The sequence below is a fragment of the Oratosquilla oratoria genome, chromosome 12, assembly GCF_046742065.1.
Source record: "Oratosquilla oratoria isolate Oo_2021 chromosome 12, ASM4674206v1, whole genome shotgun sequence".
Taxonomy (NCBI): domain Eukaryota; kingdom Metazoa; phylum Arthropoda; class Malacostraca; order Stomatopoda; family Squillidae; genus Oratosquilla; species Oratosquilla oratoria.
The window spans coordinates 34,699,807-34,722,369 of NC_134788.1; the positions used below are offsets into that span (position 1 = coordinate 34,699,807).

Consider the following 22,563-nt stretch of genomic DNA (forward strand, 5'->3'; position numbering starts at 1 on the left):
ACAATAAAAATAATAACAACGATGACGATGAGAATAACAAGTACGATTGTGTTTAATCATGAAAAACGCTCCGTTGGGTTCAAATATCAAATATCTGCACACATAGCCTACGAGTAGAAATCAGACTGGATTTAATGGCGAAGAATATTCGTCTACATATTATAACTGTGAAAAGACTGGTTTTCCGTAGAGTTTGAACTGCCCACCCCACCCCCACCCCCCAACCGCCGGGTTCAGCGGTCAGGACCGTGTGAAGGGCTCAGTATGACCCTAGCACAACAAGCGAGTCCTTTCTTTGCCACTTGAGAAATGTAACTAACTGGCAATTATTTGGCACGTTACCCCCGGGTTTTGCACTTTTGGACGTCGTTTCACGTCGGAAACAGAGGACCTTTTACTTACTCGCTCTCCCGTGTATTCGCCCCCTAATGTTATCTTGGCTCTACAGAAAATGAGTGCAAATACAACGTTCTGTAGTACAAAGTTGTGCAGTACTATGTACACTTGCAAAGCAGGTGGTGTACGAAAGTGTGCATATATTTTTGGAATTTTGTAGTAAATATTAAAAGACTTTAGTTTTCTTCAGTGAATTGTTGCCATTGATGATTAAAACACGGAGGGGAATTATGACTTGTTAAATCACATCTGTGCTACTGATAAAAGAATATTAGTTAATAACGCAAGATCAATATTAATATATCTGAGTGATAAGCACAAGTACTAGTGCATAAATGCATATCCATAGAAAATAGTGTTTGTTTTTTCTCCATGACGTTGTGTGAATGCGCACTGAAGAGCCTCTGATGGCGCTCAGGGTAGACATTGGTGTGGCCACGGAAAACAGTCAGTAGAGCTGTTCGTAAGGCCACTTTTCAAGCCATTTGTAGTATTTCCCACCTCTCCCTCCTCCCAAGGCCACTCAGCATGCCTAGCAACACTATGGAACCTTGTTTACAATTATGAGGTGAGTGCTTGAGTGTGGGTGAGCAAAGGTAAATACGAGGGGTAGTCTTTCGGTCTATTTTGCTAGTGGGATGAGAGGGAGGCAGGTGGCTGACGGGGGGGGGGGATGCTTCTACACTGGTATAGGAGCAGGTGACAAGTCCTCCAAATCCCTAATCCATTGCAGGGCCACAACACAGGCACACAGTCAGGGCCGAGTAGGTAGGCGACGGGCGAGAGAGAGAGAGAGAGGGCGCCACGAGTTGGAAGTAAATAGACGAGGCACAATCCGCGCCCAAGTCTTCCCAGCCAAGACCGTAGATTCTCGTCTTTTTTGTTTTGGTTGGGCCACACTGGCCCTCCTGCGGCCCTCTCGTGGGGGTAGCGTAGAATATTGTGGATGTCTATAGTAGAAAATGGCCCTGGAAGCCCCACCTTTCCCCTCTGCCAGGGGAAGAAATTGGGTCGTTTTATTTCGCCCAGCCTGTAGGCCTCTCGAGGAGTACATAGGGCTTGGTAGGGCATCCACGGAGGGCGGGGCCGGGGTTCGAGTCCCGCACGGGATCTGGGGAAATCTGTGCACACTGATGCAGGAGTTTAGGGTGTTGTCTTTCATTGCGAGGTTGAGATAGGTAACTTGTGACCGTTCCCCCCCCCCATCGACCCGTATTGCCTCATGGACTGCATCAGATTCCCAGTTGGGGTCGTTGATGACTTCTCCGTCTGGCGACAGATTTATGAATTATTGTCGACTGTGGACTCGGCTACAGGACAGTTGGTTTACGTTGTTGATTTCTTCGTTTCGAGTTTTACCATAGTCAAGTGCCGGTTACTGCCCATATGTTTGTTTTCCCATACTGTGTGCATAGATGCATGTATTATGTGGAATTGACCTGATAAAACTTGCGTTGAGATTATCTTGGTATTGCTACGTTGAAGATTTGTTATCAGATTTATCTCGAATACACAATGGTCAGGTCACGTACAATGATATTAACAGATGCCTGTTGGATTTTTTCTGTATGATTTTCATGTTATGGATGATTTTTCTGTAATGTAAATTTTCAAAACAATTGGTTTCCGAATTACTTTACTGAAGCAGATAGAAGTAAATGGCATAACTTCGTGTATCCAGAATATGAACATATGATTTGATCCCAAAATGGCTTCATAATTTGAGTACTGATATATAGTACGTAGCTACAGAACATGTTGCTGCTATTGTACAAATAATGCCATCTGCTTTTCGTAGTAATTTTCTTTTTATATCGGCTGTTGCCAAGCAGTTTTGCTTGTCACCGTGGCAATTCCTTAGTCACAAAATCTTCTTCTGACTATTTGTGTAAGCAGTCAATGCGACAGATCTTCCTCCTGTCCACTGGGTCGCCCTTACTCGCTCTGACAGCCTGCATATTTTCTATACATTTTTTGGTAATTTTTTAAAAGTGCACATGTATGCACTATAGCAATAGAAAATTAAATAATTTTGTAAATAATGATACACCAATGTAATATGAGTTATTCCTGGTGGAAATTATTAATAGGAAAGGTTGCTAGAAGCTATAAACAAACAAACATAGCCATTTTGGTTGCTTGAGACACCACCTTTGTTTTGGTAAAGGCAGAAGAAATTAAAGTATGATACATTTGACTATTCCAACCTAACCTACCTACCCAACCTGCATTTAGTAATGCCTTACATGTAATTCTAGAGGTCATCAGGGTTGTAGTTGTTGTCTTCGACCTCTGAATCTATCAAAACAAGGATTGTGTCTAAAGGAGTCGAAATGACTTCATTTATGATGTTGATTTCCGCCAAGAAAAATATTATGTTCATGTATTACAATTTACAAAATTAATATTTAATTTTCTAATGCTATATTGCATAGGTGTGCACTTCTAGAAATATACCATATTTTCATATATGATATATCCATACACCATCTTTAATCTCGCACACCTCCTTCTGCCCAGTGGCTTTATTTTTAGAACCCTTTCATCGATGTACTTGTTGTCTCTCTTCTTTGCATGGCTAAGCCAGAGGATTCTGATATCAGTATCTATTTAGGGTATTTTTTTTTAGAAGTGCACATCTATGCACTATAGCATTAGAAAATTTATTCTGTAAATTATAAAACATCAATGTACAATAAATCAATACATATACCAAAAGCTTTTTTCCCCTTACACAGGGGGGTAGCCAAAAAGGAAAAGGCATAGAAACCACTCCCACCCATTCCACTCATAGATAGTTTTTTTGGTGGAAATCAATATCAGAAACAGTTGTTGTTGTTGTTGTTGTAGTTCCCTAGACTGTCTGTCTGGCCGAGCAGTCCCGTCTCCCCAAGGAAGGCCACAGCCGAGACTGGGTTTTCCCACAAATCCTTTATAGAGTGTATGTTGTGTTGTTTGCGTGCATGATTGTGTATAATGCAGTCTTCCATTATGTGTTGTATGGTATGGGGTGAAGTGTTACATCCTGGGCAGCTGTTCACAACACGGTCGTCCAGCCTCCTCTGGTAGCTTAGAAGTGCTGGGTGGTGACCGCATCGCAGTCTGGCCAAGTGGACTCTGTCCTTACGTGGGAGAGAGGATTCAGAAGGGTGGATATCAGGGGGTCTGGCATGCAGCAGTGTGTTGTCTTTCAGTGTGTTAATGGAGCGGTGAGTGATATGATTATGAATATGTTTCCGGAGGCTTGTATTTGGTGGTTGTGGAGGAAGAGAAGAGAGTTGCAGAAACAGTTGCATCAACTCCTTTGGACACCATCTGTGTTTTGATAGATTTGGAGGTCAAAGATGATGACGACAATAACCTAGTGACCTCTAGAATTACAGGTACTGCTTTACTGAAAGCAGGTTAGATTAGGTAGGTTAGGTTAGAATAGATGAATTTATAACACTTTATTTTCTTTGACTTCCACCTCTACCAAAACAAAGATGGCATCTCAAGTAGTCAAATTGGCTATGTTTGGTTGGTTGCAGCTTTTAGAAACTTTTTCTGTTATTGACTTCAGCCAAGAATAATGCATGTTATATTGATATATTATAATTTGCCAAATTATTATTTAATTTTCTGTTGCTATATCATGTAGGTGTGCACTTCTAAAAATTTAGCCTATTTAGCTCTTCAAAATTTTCATGTACATGTTAATAAGCAGGTCATCTTTATCAGCTGACGGGGTTGCGGGAAAAAAGTGGGTGATAACAGATGTTGACAGACATCATGGTTTCTCGTTAATGTTAAACGTAGGGCTACACAACCCCGAAAATAGATACAACTTAGATGACACGTTTTTAGAAAAATCTGAGTGCGAGAGGGACTTGGGAGTTCTGGTGAGTCCGGACCTTAAAACCAGGAAGCAGTGCATTAGCGCCAGAAATAAAGCAAACAGAGCATTAGGCTTCATTGCTAGGACGGTAACAAATAGAAGTGCAGAGGTAATTATTAAACTCTATCTAGCGATAGTTAGACCCATCCTTGACTATGCGGTACAGTTTTGGTCTCCGTCCTACAAAATGGACATAAATTCACTAGAATCAGTACAGAGAAGAATGACCAAAATGATACAAGGACTCGGAAATTTGCCTTACGAAGAGAGGCTTAGGCACCTAAACTTACACTTTCTGGAAAGACGCAGAGTGCGGGGTGATCTAATAGAAGTGTTCAAGTGGATCAAAGGCTATAACAAGGGTGATGCAAACAAGGTCATCATAATAAAACAACAGGGCAGGACTCGCAGTAATGGGTATAAACTGGACAAATTTAGATTTAAGAAGGAAATAGGCAAGAATTGGTTTACAAATAGGGTGGTCGATGAATGGAATAAACTTAGTAACCACGTAGTAAGCGCTGAAACTATCAGTTGTTTTAAAAAACGATTAGACAACTTTATGGATGGGGACGACAGGTGGTGATGGATACGGAGCTGCCTAGTGTAGGCCTTATGGTCTTCTGCAGTCTCCTTTATTTCTTATGTTCTTATGTTCTTATGAATGTGTTAAGTGAATTATTTTCATGCTAGACTGACGTAGTGATGACCAGAGATGGGCATGTTACTGCCGTACAAGTAGTGCGTTACTGAAAAATCTGCATATGTGTATGTGCATTTACACGTATCCAGTAACGTGGATTGCTCTAAGGCAGTGGTGCTTAACCTTTTTCAGTGTCCGAACTCCTTGATTATCTTAGAAAATTTTCTCGTACCCCCATCCAATATAATTACAATCCAAACATATGAAAAGGATTACTGATACAAACCTTGCTGGGAAATTATTGTATATATTCCATTACTGAACTTCTAGGAGTTCAGTAATGGAATATATACAATAATTATATATAATATATACAAAAATTCTCAGCAAGGTTTACATGACTAATCCTTTTCATATGTTTGTCAGGGTGTGGAGTGTATTCAGGGATGGAATGGGTGGGAATGATTTTGTGCCTTTTTCTTTTTGGCTATCTCCCTTGTAAGGGGGAAAAAGCCTTGGTATATGTATGTATGTATGTATGTTTGTTTGTCAGGGGGAGTGGGTGGGGGATGGGGGTGAGGGAGTATGTATGAGAAATAAATTGACGAAGCCTGAAGGGATTTCTCCCCGTCTTCTTTTCTGCATGAAGGGACGGAGAGGGGGGGGGGTCGCCGAATTAATGAAGCGGCCTTGCTGTGGATGTGCTGTGTCTTGCAACACTGCTTCTGACCCAGGGCAGTGGACAAGATGCAGTGATGACCCATCATCCAGGAGGTGCCAAGATAGGAGGGAGGGTAGAGGGGAGGGAAGTATGTAGGAAATGGAATGAGTGGGAGTGGTTTCTGTGCCTTGTCCTTTGGCTACCTCCCGAGTAAGGGGTGAAGAAAGCCTTTGGTATATGTATTACTGAACAAAGGTACTTTTCTTTCAAATTGAAAATGTCAGTTTGTAGGATACAGTGAATGCACATTATGATTTCTCATGGTAAATATACAGTACCATTGCACTGGGGCTATCATGTCTCGTACCCCCAGGATTAAGGTTTTGTACCTCACTTTGGGGGTACAGGTACCCCAGGTTAAGAACCACTGCTCTAAGGAAATTAAAATCAGTGATGCAGTGACGGAAATGCACCCCAGATTTTTCGGTAATGTGCTACCTGTCTGACGGGAACATGCCCAGCTCTGGCGACTACCCCGTGTTGGTGGTGCGATTGGAAGCAGGGTCTTGCTTCCTTGTAGTTACGGGTTTGAGTTCTTCCCTCTTTCCAGTTTGGCAACCATTGCCCCAACAGTCCAAGTGTTTAGGTCAGAAGTGATGGCTGTCGTTGTGGATATGTATTCTCTGGCAGATGCAGCTCACCTTTGTATATAATGCTACATTTAGTGTGTGTGTGTGTATATATATATATATATATATATAAAGATTTTGTTTTGGGTACTACCAGATGTATCTTTTGTCGTTTACCACAGGGGTTTCCAAACTGTGGGTACCCACATTAATGACAAATAGAATTATTGATGTCTGCTGCAATTAATCTTTCAGTTTTTAAAATAACTTATCTGACACGTAGAAAACGGGTACATGTTTGGAAGGCTTATGAAGGGGAGAAGTCATGTTAGGAGCCACAAACTGGAAAAGTTTGGGGGAAATGCTGATCTAGCATATTGGATATTGTATGTAGTCGGTAAAATTTGTGCAACGCTAATCTAAGCTACATTATGTTTTATGTTTTTGTCCTGACTTTTGACGTAGGATCCTTCTGTGACGGCACTGTGTCTTGCATAAACACAGCAAAGGAAACATGGACTGGAAGTGAAGCGTTTATTACTGACGTTTTGTCTATTGACATTCTTTTGTTGTATTGCATTAGACATAATCAGTATCAGAACTGGTCTCGTTCCTAGGTGCGTTCCTCTTTAGTTTGGCCACGGTTAGCGCCCCCCAAACTATTAAAGTCTGGTACGCCACATACTATACCAAAGAAAATTTTTGTAGGCCACATATTATAACGGCACCTATGTTGCTTTAATAGTGTGGGAGCACTAACTGTGGCCAAACTAAAGAGCAATGCACCCAGCTCTGGTCAATATGATGGTGGACAGGGATGACCCTACGTCCATGATGTGTGAAGATGGGAGTAATTACATAAGAATGAAGGAGACTGCAAGAGACCATGAGGCTTACACTAGGCAGCTCCATATCCATCACCACCTGTCATCCCCATCCATAAAGTTGTCTAACCCTTTCTTAAAACAACTGATAGTTTCAGTGCTTGCTACGTGGTTAGTAAGTCTATTCCATTCATTGACCACCCAATTAGTAAACCAATACTTGCCTATTTCCTTCTTAAATCTAAATTTGTCCAGTTTAAATCCATTACTGCAAGTCCTGCCCTGTTGTTTTAATATGCTGACCTTGTTTGGATCACCCTTGTTAAAGCCTTTGATCCGCATGAACACTTCACTTACATCACCCTGGGTTTTTGGATGGGTGTGGCATTGGTATAGAGAGGACGGGTGTGATCTTTGTAAGGGAAGAAATGGGTTATTGGTGTATGTGTGTGTTTATTGCTAAAAAATAATACGAAGGAGACGGAAGACTGTGCCACGGGGACGTGTCATCCCTTCAGAACACAGAAGGCATTCTTATTTTATACATATTTGATATTTGTGATTATGGAGTAATGGGTCTTGTTGATGGCTCAAATTACAGAAAAAAAATTATGTATGTCTTTAGGCAAAAGCTGGAGCACCTCTTTATTTTGACAATTTCTAACGGTGTCATTGTTTACCTGGATGTTGGTCGTGTGCTGTAGGTTGCCAAACCTTGGTCAGGTATTTTGTGTGAATATTATATATACAGTCACTCCATGATTTGTGATGGCACAACTTAAGATTTTTGGACTACAAGGGTGCAAAAGTTGTATATTTCGAAGTAGAAATCTGCAGATTCAATAGGTTCATGAATATATCTTATGCTTGGTTAGGCTTTGGGAAGCTTTGCTCAATAGGTTACATACATATACATATACCAAGGTGTTTTCCCGTTATAAGGGAGGTAGCCAAAAAAACAAGGGCATAAAAACCACTCCCACCCATTCCATCCCTAATTCACTCCACTCCCCTCCACCCTCTTCCCTCCCTCTTATCTTGGCACCTCCTGGATGACAATGGGTCATCCCTGCATCTTGCCCACTGCCCTCCCTGGGTCAGTATACTTAATAGGTTACATGAGGTAAATGTGTTCGTAACTTGGTTTCTGTGGACCAAACCCTATTGTAAGTCAAGAGGCACATGTAGTCGAGCGACATTACTACATTGAATTGAATTTACGTCACAGTGAATTAGCAGTATTTTGTTTGGAAAATGCAATGAACATGTGCAATGAACTGTGTTATGTGAAAATTAATCTGAACATTTTTGTAAATAATGCGAGCTCAAGTGAAAGGATATTCGAGATAATGTTTATTTACGTGATGTAGTTTAGGCTGGCAATGCTACTTCTAGCGTCGGTTTCAAAACCTGCGCCAGCTACAGTGGGCATTGTTTGAATAAGGCAGGACATGACAGTTTTGGCGGAGGAAACACCATATGGATATTTTCTGGCCAAGCGAGTTAGTGCGTCGTTACTTACAACGGAGGTCTGTGCTACAAAGTCCTCTGTAAAGGGACACCATCCAGGCCTCTTGATAAGGGGAATTGGCCATGTTCAACCAAATGAAATGCCATTTGAAGGCAGAGTTTCGATTGTTGGAGATTTGTCAAATACAGAAACAAAGAATGCAAACTATATATCCACTACAGTATGAGTCAAATTCTCACACGCAGCATCGGCTGTCATATGTACAATGCATCACACTATTCGCATAATAGAATATAAAGCCACTGTTGTGTTACTCGTTCTCTTTCATTCTGAGTAATAATAAACACAAAAAATGTGATTAAACCAATTCACATAATCTGGGGGTAACATACAACTACAAAAGTATATATGTATAAACAAGACGCCAATGCCTGTATCCTCGTGTACCCACTCGTGCCTCATGACGCTTATGTAGGCATCATCGTACCAAAGTGGTTAAGCACCTGGGTAAGAGTTGCCATAGCATATCTGGTCAGTAGTACAAGACAATACTAGTGGCAGCCTCACGGCATTCATGATAGTTGCCCATTATTTATTATTATTATTGTTATATATATATATATATATATATATATGCAAAGAAATCACAGAACACAAGTGATAAACTATTTTTGCAGAAACCACCGGGAAATTGAAAAAACAGATACCGAACGTTTTCGTCTATTTAGACATTTTCAAAGGTACCTTTGAAAATGTCTAAATAGACGAAAACGTTCGGTATCTGTTTTTTCAATTTCCCGGTGGTTTCTGCAAAAATATATATATATATACATACACACACACACACACACACGCACACACAATATGCAAGCAATCACCTTACCATGATACAAAAATGCAAAATAACAACAGGAGAATGGAAAATTGTAGACAGTAAGTACTTTTGTATATTACATCTTCAGACTGAAGATGTAATATATGAAGTACCTACTGTCTACAAATTCCTCTACTCTTATGGTTATTTTGGTTATGTATATATATATATATATATATATATATATATATATATATATATATATATATATATTATATATATATATATATATATATCTTGCATTATTTGGAGACAAACTCTGAGAGTTGCAGTATCTTAAACACCTTTTGGATGAATTGGAGGCATCTACATATTTTGTTGGCAACACCCAGAACTTTTATTACTGGAGACGATATCAAAGAGAAGAGACGAAGTCATAGAAGCCATAAAAAAGATTTAAAAACACTAGAAGTAATAGATATTTGTTTTGGTGTGTAGGTTAGCTTCTGGTCATAAAGGAATAATACGCGACTTGGGTCTGGCGTGATGTCACCAAAATCGCAAATATATCCCTAAAACTTGTGCAATCTGTACTCCGATCAGGGAAAGAGAGAGAGATGGGAGTAGTATATATAGAAGGCCTTTATTAACTGTAAGTCAACCTGTATGAGGAGTGCACTCCAACTAATGATTTAATATCTATAGTCTATCATATTTGATTGATAATCATGGCAACATTGGTTTTATATCTGTATTTGATATGGGGTACAGGAATACCTCACTATATGACCGAGTGCTATAAAGTAGGTAAAACAAATGTTGGGTGCATATATATCAAAGCCCCCAGGAGGCAAAAAAAATAATTGAGGGGGGGAGGGGGTTGACAGGGCCCATGAACACAATTCCCCCCCCCAATTTACGTATGTGTAAAACCCACCTCGATATACGAATTTTCGCATTGCGACCCGTCAGCTGGGAACACAACTCGGTTGTATAATGAGGTATTCCTGTATTTAAAATTCGTAAAACTTTGCGTGGAGTTCGGAGATCATATAATTGTTGATAATGGGAGATTGTTTAGAGTAGCATTTATGCACCCACCTTTTCTACCGTATGCACTCCAAAAACTAATTATGTTTCTTGCACTTGAGGGGGTGGACAAGGAAGAGCTGAAATAGGGAAATGTTAAAAATAGTGACAAGTTGCGAAAGTCGACGAGGGAAGACGTGAATTATTGTACTCCATTTTGAACTATCTTCTCCAGTTTTGCCCAAAAAATAATGTACGGGTTTCAGCGACTTGTAGCCTCTCGTATACTTTTTTGTTCAGTTGCTTGTGTCCTTTAAATTGTGGCAAGGTTCTGTTTTGTGAAAAACTTTTGCCAAATTTTAATTGAAATAGAAATGGAGTATAGTTCTTCATTTTCATGATAGGTAAGGAGGTAAGCCCCGTCCTCTCCAAAAACTTTTGTTTTGGGGGCTGGGTAAGCCCACCTGCGGTTTCCAGAACTGAGCACGTTACCACCGGACATGTAGTGCGTTAGTAACGGAAGTACCTTTTTTTTTTTTTTTTTTTCATCTAGAATAGGGAATATTAATGTCATGGTTTAGGTATTATTTTATTGAGAATATTCATAAGAAGTCAATACTTTTATTTTTTCTATCAAAATCATTCTAAAGGAAATTAAAATTGGTAACGCGGTGACGGTAATGCACTACCTGTCCGTCGGTCATGCACCCAGCTCTGGCTCCATGAGGGAAAGGTCTTAGTGATTTATACGTTGGACAGTTGCGAGTCACTCCCTTCATAACGGGAGGAAGGGCCTCTTGGTGTGTGTATGTATTTATTGACGATCTTAGCGGTTGTGCTTGCTTCCGGCCCACAAGAAGCTAAGATGAGAGAGGGAAACGGGTGATGGGTTAGTTACCACTTCATGGTGAATGGTAATCGTCCATATGAGAAGGATTAACCCCCTCAATACGGGCCACATCGCACGTCTGGCAGCATTAACTGCCAGATGTGTGATGTTGTGTCATAATACTCGCATTATAGAAAATAAAGTCACTGCTCTATTGCTTGTTCTCTTTCACCCGTGAATTTTGATAACCATAGAAAATATGATGAAGCCAGTTTACAGAGTATGGGGGTCACACAGGTACAACTACAATAAATATAATCAAGACGCTGACGTCGGCATCCTCGCATACCCACTTGCTCCTCATGACACCTACGTAGGCGTCACCATATGGAAGGGGTTAAAACAAACTCCAATACTCTTTGGATTAGTTGTTGAACTTCCACCCGCCATGACATAAATTAAACATAATATTTTATTACTTTGTACATTTATACACTAATGTTACATTCAGATGCTTTTCACCCTATAAGGGCTATCCTAGTATGTGGCAACATTTACAATATATAGTTTTATTATCATGGACGTGCACAATGGTTTACCCAATCATAGTCATTTTATTTTACAAAGATGGTATATGCGGTAAAGGGACACTACAGTGGTGGCATATTGCCACAAGGGGAGTAGGTGCGTGTCTTGACCAGCTACCCCCCTTATAAGGGGGAAGAAACATTGCGGCTTTATTCTTTTCAAAGTTTTGAAAACGATTTGCCAGAATTGTGTTCCTCCCACAGATGGGAGGCAGTTAGGCCGGGAGAATGAAAAAGACGGTGAAGTCTCGGTCCACGGACAACTCGGCAGCAGCGGAGCGACTGGCGGACTACAAAGGGGAGGTAAGTAGAAATGGATGAGGTGATTTGAGTTTGTTGTTGGTACGTATCTCGTCTTGCGTTTTTTCTTGAAAATTGATGCTTTGGGTAGCAAGTGAAAGATGGATTAAAGGTTGAGTGGGTAGTTGTAGTATGTGCGGGATTACTAATGAACCTGGGTGTTCTGGAAACCAAGCACAAGATGCTTCGGGGTTGACGAGGGCTTCGGATGATGCACGATGGCTCGGGAAAGCTGAAGTCACGAGATGTCAGCCTTGGAGGTCATGGCACGAATTAGAACTATCGACACAAATTATGTAGTTTTGTTATTGTGTTGTAACAATAGGGTAATTCTATTGTCATGTGATTCACCGTGGTCTTGGATCACGTGTTGTACTCATGATTGAGAGGCTATTACCCTCACATATGAGAGCTCAGCGCTCATGTATGACTGATATATGGGTAATGCTGTGACCTTACACACACACCCAACTCCCTGCCCACAAGAGTTGGATTAACAGCTCACAGCGCAGCACTACTGAAATTATTTCAGCCTTGGGCGGGATTCAAACTTGGACTGCTGTAGTGGTGGTTGTGAATGCTACCACTGTGCTATCAAGCTTATAGTATATATTTGTGTGTGTGCACATATTTACCTTATTGTAGTACAGTATACAGGAATGGAGCAATGGTTGTTGGGTCCTGTCTCCTACTCTCTAAATTTCTAACATACCAAGACTCAAATTCATGTATGGTTCCAACTTAATCTACATCCTTGATTTTCAATTATCATATTTAGATTTGAACTGTGTGTGTGTGTGTGTATTTACCTAGTTGTATTTTGCGGGAGAAGAGCTATGCTCATAGGGACCCACAGTTGTATCTTTCCGCATCCAGTTCTTTCTTAAAGTCGTGTATAGTTTTAGCACTCACTGTTTTCTCTCAATTTATTCCATGTACCTACTACTCTATGTGAAAAGCTATTCTTTTTCAAATCTCTTCTGTAACTGACCTTCTTAAGTTTCTTCTTGTGTCCCCTTGTATTTCTATTGTCCCATTTAAGTAGTGTGTGTGTGTGTGTGTGTGTGTGTGTGTGTGTGCATGTGAATTTACCTAGTTGTAACTTACAGGAGGGGGAGCTACACTCATGGTGTCCCATCTCTGTATCTAAATTGTTCTTAAATTCATGTATGGTTTTTTGCACACACTATCATTTTATCCAGTTTGTTCCATACATCCACCACTTGGTGGGGAAAGCTGTTCTTTTTCAGGTCTCTTCCATAACTGTCCTTTTTGAGCTTCCTTCCATGTCATAACTAGTTTTGACACTCTCTTTGTATGACATTTCTGAAAGTGTAGGGGCCATCTTTGTAGTTGCTCTTTGGATTCTTTCAATTTTCCTTATATTCTTTTTGGTACTGGGTGACCATAGTGTCACTGTGTACTCCAGTCTTGATCTTATCAGTGTGACTAGTATTTTCTTCACCATTTCTTCATTCAAGTAAATGCCACTTTTATTGATTTCAGCAAGTTGTAGGTTTCTCTGACAGTTTTGTTTATCAGGGGACATGTCCTTTATGATTATTACTCCCAGGTCTTTTTCAAATCCCACTTTCTTTGCTTTTCACTGATTTTTTATTGTTCTGATATCCTGTTTTTACTTTTTCCAAATTCCATTATATTACATTTCTTAATGTTGAAGTCCACTTCCCACGTCTGACTCCGTTCCTTTTTTTTTTTTTTTTTTTTTTTTTTTTTTTCTCAGATTTCTTTGCAGTGACTCACAGTCTATTTCAGTGCTCACTTTTCTCAACTTTGCGTCATCATCAAAGATGCTCACGTAACTGTCCACCCCCTCATCCATGTCATTCACTTAAATAGCAAACATTACTGGAGCCAGTACTGATCCCTGTAGAAATCCACTAATCGCCTCTTCCCAAGTAGAACCTTTTTTTCTGAGCACTACTCTCATTATTCTTCCATGCAGGACCTCCATCAGTTCACCTTGTACCCCTCCTATTATTTTCAGTTTTTCTAATAGTTTTCTGTGGCACTTTATCAAAAGTTTCTTGTAGATCTAGGAAAGCACAACCAGCCCATCCATCACTTTCTTGTATTATATTTAATAGTCTTGAGTAAAATCAGATCAGATTTGTGGCACATGATCTTCCCTGTATGAATCCAAACAGTCTCAGGTTTAGTATGTCGTTCTCCTCCAGATGTTTTGTCCATCTATTTTTGATAACTTTTTCACAAATTTTGGCTTCAGTACTTTAAGGGAAACTGATCTGTAATTTGGTGGGTCTTCCTTGTTACCTCCTTTATGTATTGGTACGATGTTGACCTTTTTCCAGTTGTCTGGTATTTTTCTTTCTTTAAGCAAACAACTTGTGTATTTTGCCTACCAATTCTTCTTTACACTCCTTTAGTAGTTTGCAATTCCATCTGGGCCATGCAATTTCCTGACATCAGGGTGCGTCATTTGGTCCGTTATTTCAGCTCGTGTTGCTATTATTCTTCTCATAGGGGGGTCTTACTTCTTGCCCTTCATCCCAGTGCCATATTTTTTTCGTTAGTGAAAACTGATTTGAAATGTTTACTCATGACCTCAGCCATTTCTATATCTTCTGTGTATTCCATGTTCTCCTGGCATAGTTTCGCTATTTCTTGCTTGTTTTTCAATTAACCATTCACATATCTATAGAATAGTTTTGGTTGATGGTTACATTTTTCTATTATGCCTTTTTCATAATTTCTTTTTTCATCTCTGTATATTTTTATATATTCATTCCTTTAATTGATAGATAGTTGCCACTTTCCAGGATTTTTTTTTTTTTTTTTTTTTTCTCTCACCTGTTAAAGCAGAACTTAATATATTCCTTTTCCTGATTTTGTCTTGGTACATGTTTATCCATCCCTTCATTACAGATTTCCATCAGAATCTTCCATTTTTCTTCCATGTGCGTCTCTTCATTGTGGAATTTTTCCCAACTCACTTTTTTGAAAAAAATTCAAGTTTTTTTTTTTTTTTTTTTACTATATACCAGTCTCTTTTCTGTATTTCTCATTTCTCTCCATATATATTTCCTCCTTTAGTTCTAGTGCAAGTAATATGTGGTCACTTGTCCCAATTGGTGTCTTGTATTCAATTTTATCCACAATTTCAGGTTCTGATGTAAAGAATAAATTCAGTCTTGATGGTTATTCATTATTTTTATATCGGGTGTTTTCCTTTACTCATTGTGTCATTGTATATTCCAGTCATGTCAAGTAATACATTTCCCCATAATTCCTCTCCACCTTTCACTGTCATTCTTCCCAACAGATTTCTTTGCAGTTAGAATGTCCCAGAAGTACCACATTACCTCCATCTTTCAGCACCCTGTTTAATGAAATTGTTGTATCATCTAACATTTTAGAGTACTCTCTCCAAGAACCCATTTTTTGGGGGGCCACATAAATCACCGCAAACACTCTTTTTCATGTCCTTATCTTCAACTCTTATTGTGATAACTTCCACACTGTTCCCTCCATTCGTAACCTTTGTCACATTTAAATTTTTCTTAGCCAAGAACATGACTCCTCCATCCTGTTTTTCCTCTTTGTTTCTAAGCATTGATTATGATCCATTACCAACACTGTTAGGTAATAGTGGACCCCTTAATTTTGTCTACAATTGCCATTATGTCTGGTTTTGCTTCTGACTAGTAATTATTAAGCTCATTTAATTATGAAATTAATCCATTTATATTAGTATAAGCCACTTCTAATTTTCTGCCCTCTCCATCTCATTCTTTGTTCCTTTTGATTCCTTTTCATCTGTGTGTGTGTGTGTGTGTATTTAGTTGTGATTTTACAGGAAGGGGAGCTACGCTCGTAGTGTTCTGTCTCTGTATCTCTGTATGTCTAAATTGCTCTTAAATTTGTGTATGGTTTTTTGCACACACTATTGTTTCATTTGATTTGTTCCATACATCCACCATTCTGTGGGGAAAGCTGTTCTTTTTCAGGTCTCTTCTGTAACTGTCTTATTTTTGTTTTCTTCCATGCCTCCTTGTATTTTTCTTATCCCAATTTAGCAAGTCTTCTCTATCAAGGACTTCCATACCTCTCATAATTCTATAGATAGTCAACAAGTCGCTTCTTTCTCTTCTTTGTTCCAGAATCGGTATTTTATCTAGTTGTATTTTTGCTCATAGTGACCTGCAGTTGTATCATTCTGCATCCAGTTCTTTCTTAAAATCCTGTATAGTTTTAGCACTCACTGTTTTCTCTTTCAATTTGTTCCATGTATCTATTACTCTGCGTGGATTTTTTTTTTTTTTTTTTTCTTTTTTCTTTTTTTTTCTCCCAGGTCTCTTCTGTAGCTGTCTTTCTTAAGTTTCTTCTTGTGTCCTCTTGTATTTCTTGTCTCATTTTAGTAGGTCATCCCTATCAAGGATTTCCATCCCTTTCATAATTCTGTAAATGGTTATTAAATCATCTCTTTCTCTTCTCTCACAGTAATGTCATAGCACATTAGTAAAATAAACTTTTATCCCACCATTGGAAAAGAAGACACTAATGTCGAAAGTTCTGTATATATATCGATCACTAACTGTGATCCTTTTCAGCAGAGTGAGTACATAGTAGAAGACATATACGTATATTCAAAAAATGTGAGGTGAGAAGAAGGAACAAAGGGAGAGGTCAGGTTACGTGACCGACACTCCATGGGTCTTGTGAGTTTTTATCCACTTGGAGTAAAGAAGGTAGTAGTCTATTGACAGCTGAGGTGGTAATGCAGTCAGGTGACCATTTCAAATAGTCACATGACTGCATTACCACCTCAGCTGTCAATCAACTACTACCTTCTTTAATCCAAGTGGACAAAAACTCACAAGACCTGCGGAGCGTCGTTCACGTAACCTGACCTCTCCCCTTGTTCCTTCTTCTCACCTCACATTTTTTGTATATATGTATATGTCTTCTACTATGTCCTCATTCTGCTGAAGAGGATCACAGTTAGTGATCGAACTATACAGAACTTTCGATTTTAGTGTCTTCTTTTCCGACGGTGGGATTAAAGTTTTTTCTCCCTCTCCTTTGTTCCAGAGTTGATAAGTTTAGTTTGTGTGTGTGTGTGTGTTTTAATTACAGTGTACAGGAAAGAAATTAGTTATTGTGAACATGTTTACCTCTTCAAGTGTGGTGGTGGCCAGGTGACCTGCGACCATAGCGGAAGCGGAGGATCCTCGACGGAAACACCGTCACCCTCACAGGGACCCCCTAGTGGTGGTGGCGGGGGCTGTGGTGGTGGCGGTGGTGGTGGTGGGGGTGGTTGTGTTGGGGGTGGTGGAGGTGGCGGCGGCAGTCGAGACAGTCCCGGACCTCCTCCTCAGCAGCAGCAACAGCAGCAGAGTCACCAGCCTGGTCCGCCCCTCCCCACCGCCAGGGAACTTAGTAGTAAAGTCATGAAGGTAAGTCTTTGACTTTGTCAATTGTGATTTTACTGATCTGGTATTGTTGAGTGGGCATATATAGGTGGGCGAGTTTGCTGTTTCACCTCTTCAATACAAGAAGCTCTGCCAAGGGTTTTGAACCCTAACTTGTGTGTGCATAATCACGAATCCAAGCAAGCAACTGAGGGATGAATGGTGCTACAAAAGTACTATACAAGTCCCCAAGCACACTTTCTGTAGCTACAGCAGACGTAGCATTGGGGACTTGTACCGTCCTTTTGTAACATCATCCATTGTTCAGTTACTAGTGTCTTGGCTTCGTGATTACGAATGCACAAGTCTAGGTTCGAATCCCTTGGCAGATCTTCTAAAAATTCAATGTCTTAAAGTCAAATTCTTGCACATTGCATTGGATGCCTGATGCACAATGATTCGATGATACACTATAAAATATAGAGGTGCAGCTGTATTACTTGTTCTCTTTCACTCTGAATATTAATAACCACAGAAAATGTAATCGAGCCGGATCATAGAATATAGGGGTCACTCAGTTACAACTACTAAACAGTTATAATTGAGACCCTGATGCCGACACCATTATATACCCACTTGTGCCTCATGACGCCAACATAGGTAGCATCATACGGAAGGAGTTAAAAGGGAGGGAGTGTACACGGGGTTGAAAGGTTCCATGCCATTCGTCAAATTACTCTTTCCATAGCCGAAGTCCTCGGTGCAGAGGAAGTTTCTAACCATTCTTCTGTACCTCGTCCTCCCCCAACAGGAAAAGAAGCCATCAACAGGCTCGTTAGGGTCGGGTGAGGGGACCCGCCCCAAGGTCGTAACGGTCAAAGTGGATGAGAACCGGGCCAAACCAACCGTCAAGAAGAACAAACCGATCCAGGCTGACCTCGATGTGTCAAAGGAGTTCAACAGGTTAGTTACGATTCATCAAAGTTCATGAAGTTTGTTTCTCTGTCGGTCCGGGTTGCTCCTCTGTGTGATATGATTTCATCATACATTTTTAACTCTGATAATCATCTTGTGACCGACATTCAAACGTGACTTTACAACACTTGTCCCTCGTTTAACGAGTGAGGTACATTCCAGGAAAATCATTCGTTAAGTGAAAATACGTTAAATGAATTCCATTTTCCCATTGACTCCCATTATGGAAGTTGAGATACATTTTTGTGAACAAAACGTAAAATGTCGCGTAGCTGCCGCGTCTACACCAGAACTCTTTAGTTGGTCCTTTTATTGACTATTCATAAATTAATTTTATTTGTTGGTCATAATTTTTTTATCTTTTCATATTTTAATTTTCATAAATTTATGAACTGTGCGTAACTTTGAACTTTTCATTCGTTAATCAAGTTTTGGTTAAATTATTTATTTTGTTGAGCAAACCTGCATTAAAGAAGGGACAAGTGTATTTATCCGAGGGCTGGCCCAATGAATACGGGTGTTGAGCAATTGATCGATTGCAGGTGCAAGGATGATGGAGTCCCACGGTTGGACCTGAGCAACTCAAGTATCAGCCACCTACCTTCGTCAGTGCACAACCTCACCCACCTCCTCGAGTTCTACTTGTACAGGTAAGTTCTTCTTCGACCCTTTTTCGTCTTTGACCCTTTGTAAGTTTCAAGCAGTTTTATAGATTGTATCAGAATACAGGGATTTCTCAATTTGTGCGAGGCATATGTTCCAGAAGGGATTTCGTAAAGTAAAAATCGTGTAAAGCAAACAGATATGTTCCTCAAGGGATCGTGTAATGTAAAAATTGCATAAAGGATTGCGTAAAATAAAAATCGCGTAAAGCGAACAGATACGTTCCTGAAGGGATCGCGTAATGTAAAAATTGCATAAAGCATTCCTGAAGGGATCGCGTAATGTAAAAATCTCATAAAGCATTCCTGAAGGGATCGCATAATGTGAAAATCTCATAAAGTGAACAGTTAAATTTTACTATTGCTTACTTGATTTTTTATATCATGTTATTCTAATGAATCCGTGTAATTTGAACAAATGAATACAACTTTTACCCCGAGATTCCCTGTACTGTGGTGCAAGGAAGGAAGCGGGTGGGGGATTGGGGGCAGTTGTGTGCGGTTGATATTTTAACGCAGCCCACGAAGATTTTCCCCTTCGAGGTGTCTGCATGGGTTGTCGATTAAATGTGTGCTGTGTCTTGCTGCATTGCTTCTGACCCAGGGCAGTGGGCAAGATGCAGGGATGACCTGTCATCCAGGAGGAGCCAAGATAAGACCGAGGGAGTGGTGGGGTGAATGGGAATGGAGTATGTTGGGATGGCATGGGTGGAAGTGGATTTTATGCCTTTTGACTTTGGCTACCCTCCTTGTAAGGGGGGAAAAAAGCCCTTAGTACATGAATGTATGTACATATCAAAAGGCCAGCCTGCCTTATAAGGGAGAAAATTAACTGTGCATACATATACCAAAGGCTTTTTCCCCCTTACGAGGGAGGTAGCCAAAAAAAAAACAAGGCCATAAAATCCACTCCCACCCATTCCATCCCCAACATACTCCACTCCCATCCACTACCCCTCCCTCCCACCCCCTTATTTTGGCTCCTCCTGGATGACAGGTCATCCCTGCATCTTGCCCACTGCCCTGGGTCAGAGGTAATGCAGCAAGACACAGCACATCCATGGCAAGGCTGTTGCTTCATTAAATTGGCAACCCCCCCTCTCTGTCCCCTCATGCAGAAATGGAGAGGACCGGGAGAAATCCCTTCGGACTGCGTCAAAATATCATTCACACATACTCCCTCATCCCCTCGCCCCTCCTTTCCATGCATCATGGCATCATCCATACACAACTGTTCTCCGTCACGTTAACTTTAATACTGGTAATTGTTGTTGTAATTGCACCAACTTGTCTCTCGACAGCAACAAGCTGGTGACGCTGCCCCCAGAGATCGGATGTCTGGTCAACCTGCAGACCCTGGGGCTCTCGGAAAACTCGCTGACGTCACTTCCGGACACGCTGGCCAAACTGGAGAAACTAAGGGTGCTGGATCTCCGCCACAACAAGTTGAACGAGATCCCAGATGTCGTCTACTCGCTCACATCCCTGACCACCCTGTTCCTCAGGTTCAACCGAATCAAAGTTGTCGGACATCAGATCAGGAACCTCACGGTGAGTTGAACCGTTTCCCCCCATTTACAAAGGATTACAAAGGCGGAGCATGCTGACAGGAGACCTTTTGTTCCATAACTGTCGGATGCAAAAAATATATATAATGATAGCTAAATAAATGAAATAAAACAAAAATGATAATAATATAAATGATAAATAAAATGAATAAATGCATAGGTATAGTTAAATAATAAAGAAACGGGTGAATAGTAAATAATAATAAGTTGACAGATAAATGATAATAAATAAAAATCAAGCAAATAATAAACAGACTCCTGGATGGGAATCTGGGATGAGGTTAAAAGCGTAAATTTCCTTTAGAGCGGGTTAGGGCATTGTTTCTTGCGGAGAATGTCAAGAGGGATGGCAGTTCAAATCCTGCCACCAGCAAAGCTGAACCAAGAGTGTGGTTTAGTAAATTCTGCTCTACGAAGCCCTTTGTAAAGGAAACCGTCCTAGCCTCCCGATAGTGGGGAGTTTTGTGACGTTAAACCACCATTTTCAAGATGAAAAGGTCATGCTATGTAATTATTGTTATTTGTGGATGTGCTGTGTCTTGCGACACTGCTTCTGACCCAGGGCAGTGGACAAAGAGCAGGAATGACCCGTCATCCAGGAGGTGCTAAGATAAGAGGGAGGGTGGAGGGGTGTGGAGTGTGTTCAGGGATGGAATGGGTGGGAATGATTTTATGCCTTTTCCTTTTTGGCTACCTCCCTTGTAAGGGGGAAAAAGCCTTGGTATATGTATGTATGTATGTATGTATTATTATCTCTGCGTGAGGAGACGGAGAGGGGGTGGTCACTGATTAAATAAAGTGGCCTTGCTGTGGATGTGCTGTGTCTTGCTGCATTGCCTCTGACCCAGGGCAGTGGGCGAGATGCAGGGATGACCGTTCATTCTAGAGGAGCCAAAAGAAGAGGGAGGGAGGAGGGTGGAATATGTAGGCGATGGAATGGGTGGGAGTGGATTTTATGCCTTTTGACTTTGGCTACCTCCCTTGTAAGAGGGAAATAGCCATTGGGATATGTATGTATGTATGTATTTTTATTATTATTGTAGTTGTTATCATTATTATTATTATTTTTATATTTTCTCCAACCCATATACTGTTAGGACACTGGGAGGCAGAGAAGCCTAAATGTGTTTAAGAAGTACGGTCATGGTTTCAAAGACGAATTGACTGAGAAAAGAGGAGGTGGAGAGCAAGAATGGGGGTTAAAAGAGAGCTGGCAGGTAGGGTGGATCGAAGCGTATGGGATATTTTGGCCATGTGGAAAGAATGAACGAAGAAGAGGTACAAAGTTAGGAGTTGGACTTGGGAGAGTGAAACTCCCGTCTCTTTCTTTCCTGTCAGACCCATCTTTTTGTCTCCCCCCTGAACCACAAAAAATATATATATATGTACGCTAATAAGAACACGGGTACATGTGTTTACTTATGCAAAGTAGACCACTTGGAAAAAGAAACTAACGAAGCAGAGTGCTTTCGTATATTACGCCTTCAGTGCAAAAAGTACATAGTTGAGTATACATAGTTTATATATACATGTAAACTGTCCTTGTTCCTTCTTCATGTATATATAAACTATGTATTTCTACCCAACTATGTACTTTTTGCACTGAAGATGTAATATACAAAAACACTCTGCTTCTTTAGTTTCTTTTTCTAAGTGGTCTACTTTGCATACGTGTATATAAATAGAAATACATATACCAAGGGCTCTTTCCACCTTACAAGGGAGGTAACCAAAGTCAGACATAAATCCACTCCCACCCATTTCATCCCTGCGTACTCCACTCCCATTCATGACACAACAAAGTTACATAAAAATAAGAAAATACATACATATACCAAAGGCTTTTCCCCCCTTACAAGGGAGGTAGCCAAAAAACAAAGACATAAAATCCACTCCCATCCATCC

The 22,563-nt window shown here is 40.4% G+C and overlaps 1 protein-coding gene across 2 annotated transcripts in view; it reads left to right on the top strand.

The window, feature by feature from the left end:
* The first annotated feature begins 791 nt into the window (after positions 1 to 791).
* Sur-8 (leucine-rich repeat protein shoc-2) overlaps positions 792 to 22,563 on the top strand; it is a 41,252-nt gene continuing 19,480 nt past the window's right edge. Inside the window, exons 1-6 of one of the 2 annotated variants that reach the window (XM_076195072.1) lie at positions 792 to 964; positions 11,965 to 12,063; positions 17,226 to 17,498; positions 18,265 to 18,416; positions 18,971 to 19,078; positions 20,392 to 20,641. In XM_076195072.1, the coding sequence (XP_076051187.1) occupies positions 11,989 to 12,063; positions 17,226 to 17,498; positions 18,265 to 18,416; positions 18,971 to 19,078; positions 20,392 to 20,641 (858 nt within the window). In that variant the 5' untranslated portion in view covers positions 792 to 964; positions 11,965 to 11,988. The remainder of the gene's footprint in view (positions 965 to 11,964; positions 12,064 to 17,225; positions 17,499 to 18,264; positions 18,417 to 18,970; positions 19,079 to 20,391; positions 20,642 to 22,563) is intronic. The other variant, XM_076195073.1, reaches the window with a different exon arrangement.